The 2,314-nt window shown below is 56.5% G+C and overlaps 1 protein-coding gene across 1 annotated transcript; it reads left to right on the top strand.

The window, feature by feature from the left end:
- The first annotated feature begins 331 nt into the window (after nucleotides 1–331).
- Nucleotides 332–1,547, top strand: LOC110392044 (coiled-coil domain-containing protein 81-like). The gene is made up of 2 exons (XM_021383994.1): nucleotides 332–479; nucleotides 729–1,547. The coding sequence occupies exons 1-2, from the start codon at nucleotides 332–334 to the stop codon at nucleotides 992–994; spliced, it is 414 nt and encodes a 137-aa protein (XP_021239669.1). The 3' UTR covers nucleotides 995–1,547.
- Nucleotides 1,548–2,314: the final 767 nt, after the last annotated feature.

Here is a 2,314-nt window from a genome sequence, read left to right as displayed (position 1 = left end):
CGTGGGCCCCGCAAAGCAATCCCTCCCTGAGCACCACAGCAGCACACTGAGCCCAAGCCGGGTGCCCAGAGCAGCTTGTTGGCCAACTGGGAGAGAAACCCAAGGCCAGAGCTGCTCTGAGCAAATGTTTGGCACACGCGAGGGCTTCACTCTGCCCTGTGGTCCGAATGGGGAGAGCAAACGGAGAAATGGGGGATTTTTCTAGTGCTGTGGCAAGGACAATCCTTGGGAACCAGTCCCAGGCTTAACCCCTGTGCTGTAAATCCCCAGGCTCTTCTCTAGCCAAGCGATGCTGGCAAAACTGTGGGGCGGTGATTGTATAACAGAGATCATGGTTCCAGGACTCGGGGTCTTTGCTGTGATCCAAGAGCAATTCCACAGCAAAGAAGAGGCGGTTTCGGTTCGAAGACCTGTCTTCCAGATGGACCTCGGTGTGCTGTGGCTGGAGGACGTCCAGTCTCCCAACGAGATTGTCCCTGGTGAGAAGGCGGCAGCCACCTTCCCCTTCCCGCCCCATGTCCGGCCGGGTGTGTTCTCCCTGCTCTTTGGAAAGGGCTGGGAGAAGCAGAGAATTCTCTGCAAAGCTCGGGGTACAGCTTGAGTTCCTCCAAAAGGAACTGCACCCCAAGAGCTGATTCTCTAAAGGACCTTGTCTTTGGGGTTTCATGATGAATGCTGTGTGGAAATGTGGCTTGCTGTGGCACTGAGGACGTTCCTTCTCCTTGCAGACTGTGTCAAGATTGAGCCGCTGAACTACCGGCAGCTAGCGCGAGCCACCGCCTTCCCGCTGCACGTGGTGCAGCTCTGTGTGCAAGAGACCATCCTCTTGTACTGCCACTTCCTGAAGAACAAGGTGCACATCTCGTTCGCCTTCAAGCACTTGCGCGTTCTGACGTGCAAAGATGACTTCCTCTGCATGAGGTTCTACTACAACTGCATTGCTATGCTGGAGAGCAATGCAAGACCGATTGCAGCACTCCACAGCGTAAGTTGAGGTTTTGAGGGTGTGCCATCAGATCACGGCTGGCCTGCCTGGATGTGGTAGGCCGGTCCAATGCCTTTCCCAGTGCTTGCCCCCACGGCTTTCTCCACTGGCCAAAGAGATTTCCTGGATCCCTGCTCCTGCAGAAAGCCTGGCAGTGTTCTTGCACGGCCTCACTATTTTGCCATCCAGCTCCTTCAGAACAAAGGTCTGATGTTCATGGAAGAGGCTTTGGTGGAGAGCAGCTTTCTTTTGGCACAGGAGACAGGCTTGCTTCCTGTCAACAAGAGCCATGGAAAAACTGCCTTGGCAAGCCTCCAGCAGGTCTGTGTCCCTTTGCAGAGAATTTGGCCGGAACATTCTGCTGACTTCAGCCCAGAAACCACCGCTCACGGGATCCAGGTGTTCCCGAGGTGAGTGCGTTTCCTCTGCAGCCCTTAGCTGAGCAGGTGAGAGGCTTCCTTCCCACCTCCTCCTTTGGAACGTGTCCTGTTGGGTCTCCATGCTCAGCAGCCATTCGGGGAGAAATCCTGAGAAGTCTGGCTCCTGGTTCACTACTGCTGCCGTTTGGCTGTGTCATTACCCGGAGTGACGGGGAATCACGGGAATCACGGTTGTGTTTCTGGTGCTCAACCTGTCCCGATTCCCATCAGAGAGAACTGACTGCACATGGAGAGGAATTAGGGCTACGTGTGCTGGTTTGGCATGGACGGGGAGGAAAAGGGGTGCCGTGCTTTGCATAACACATAGATAAACGCTGCCGACGAGCTGCGTGGGGTAGGAGGTCACCCTTCTTCAAGGGTGCGTCACTCCTTGTTTCCAGGTTTCAGCTCACCGTGAAAAAGAGTAGAGCAGAGGCCACCTCCAACGACGAAGCCGCGGGCGAGGACAAAATCAGCAGAGGTGAGGGAACGGGTCCCTGCTGTGCGGAGGTGGGCCCTGTCCCGTGCCGGGTCACCAGATCCAGGTTTGTGTCCCGTGCCCATGGAGCTGCTCTGAAGAGGTTCTTCCTTCCCTAGTTCCAGGGGGCCCTGCTATCAGGCTGCTGCAGAGGCCGAAGACGCTTCCCCTCTCCATGCTGCTGAGCTGCGAGCCAGGCACGAGGCAGCAGGATGCAGCCAAGAAGCCTTCTGCCAGGTGAGAGCCTTGGGTGAAAAGAGGAAGGAGATGCGTGAGCTCATGTCGGAGTCACCTCCCCTTTGGACCTGCCAGCTCTCGGGACTCAGAAAGCCTCCTGACACACATGCGTCCCAGTGGGGACCGTTCTCTCAAGGGATGGCAAGTGCACAGCATGATTGCCCGAGGCAGACACGCCAGCTTCATTTTCCACCC

Source organism: Numida meleagris, unplaced genomic scaffold (assembly GCF_002078875.1).
Source record: "Numida meleagris isolate 19003 breed g44 Domestic line unplaced genomic scaffold, NumMel1.0 unplaced_Scaffold844, whole genome shotgun sequence".
Classification (NCBI taxonomy): domain Eukaryota; kingdom Metazoa; phylum Chordata; class Aves; order Galliformes; family Numididae; genus Numida; species Numida meleagris.
Note: the sequence above shows the minus strand (reverse complement) of the source record. Positions and strands in the feature narration are given on the sequence as shown.

Excerpts from the sequence above, each read along its gene's own strand:
- LOC110392044 (XM_021383994.1), top strand. The coding sequence starts at position 332 with ATGGTTCCAGGACTCGGGGTCTTTGCTGTGATCCAAGAGCAATTCCAC. Across the intron at positions 480-728 it reads TCCCAACGAGATTGTCCCTG|ACTGTGTCAAGATTGAGCCG; the intron begins GTGAGAAGGCGG and ends TTCTCCTTGCAG.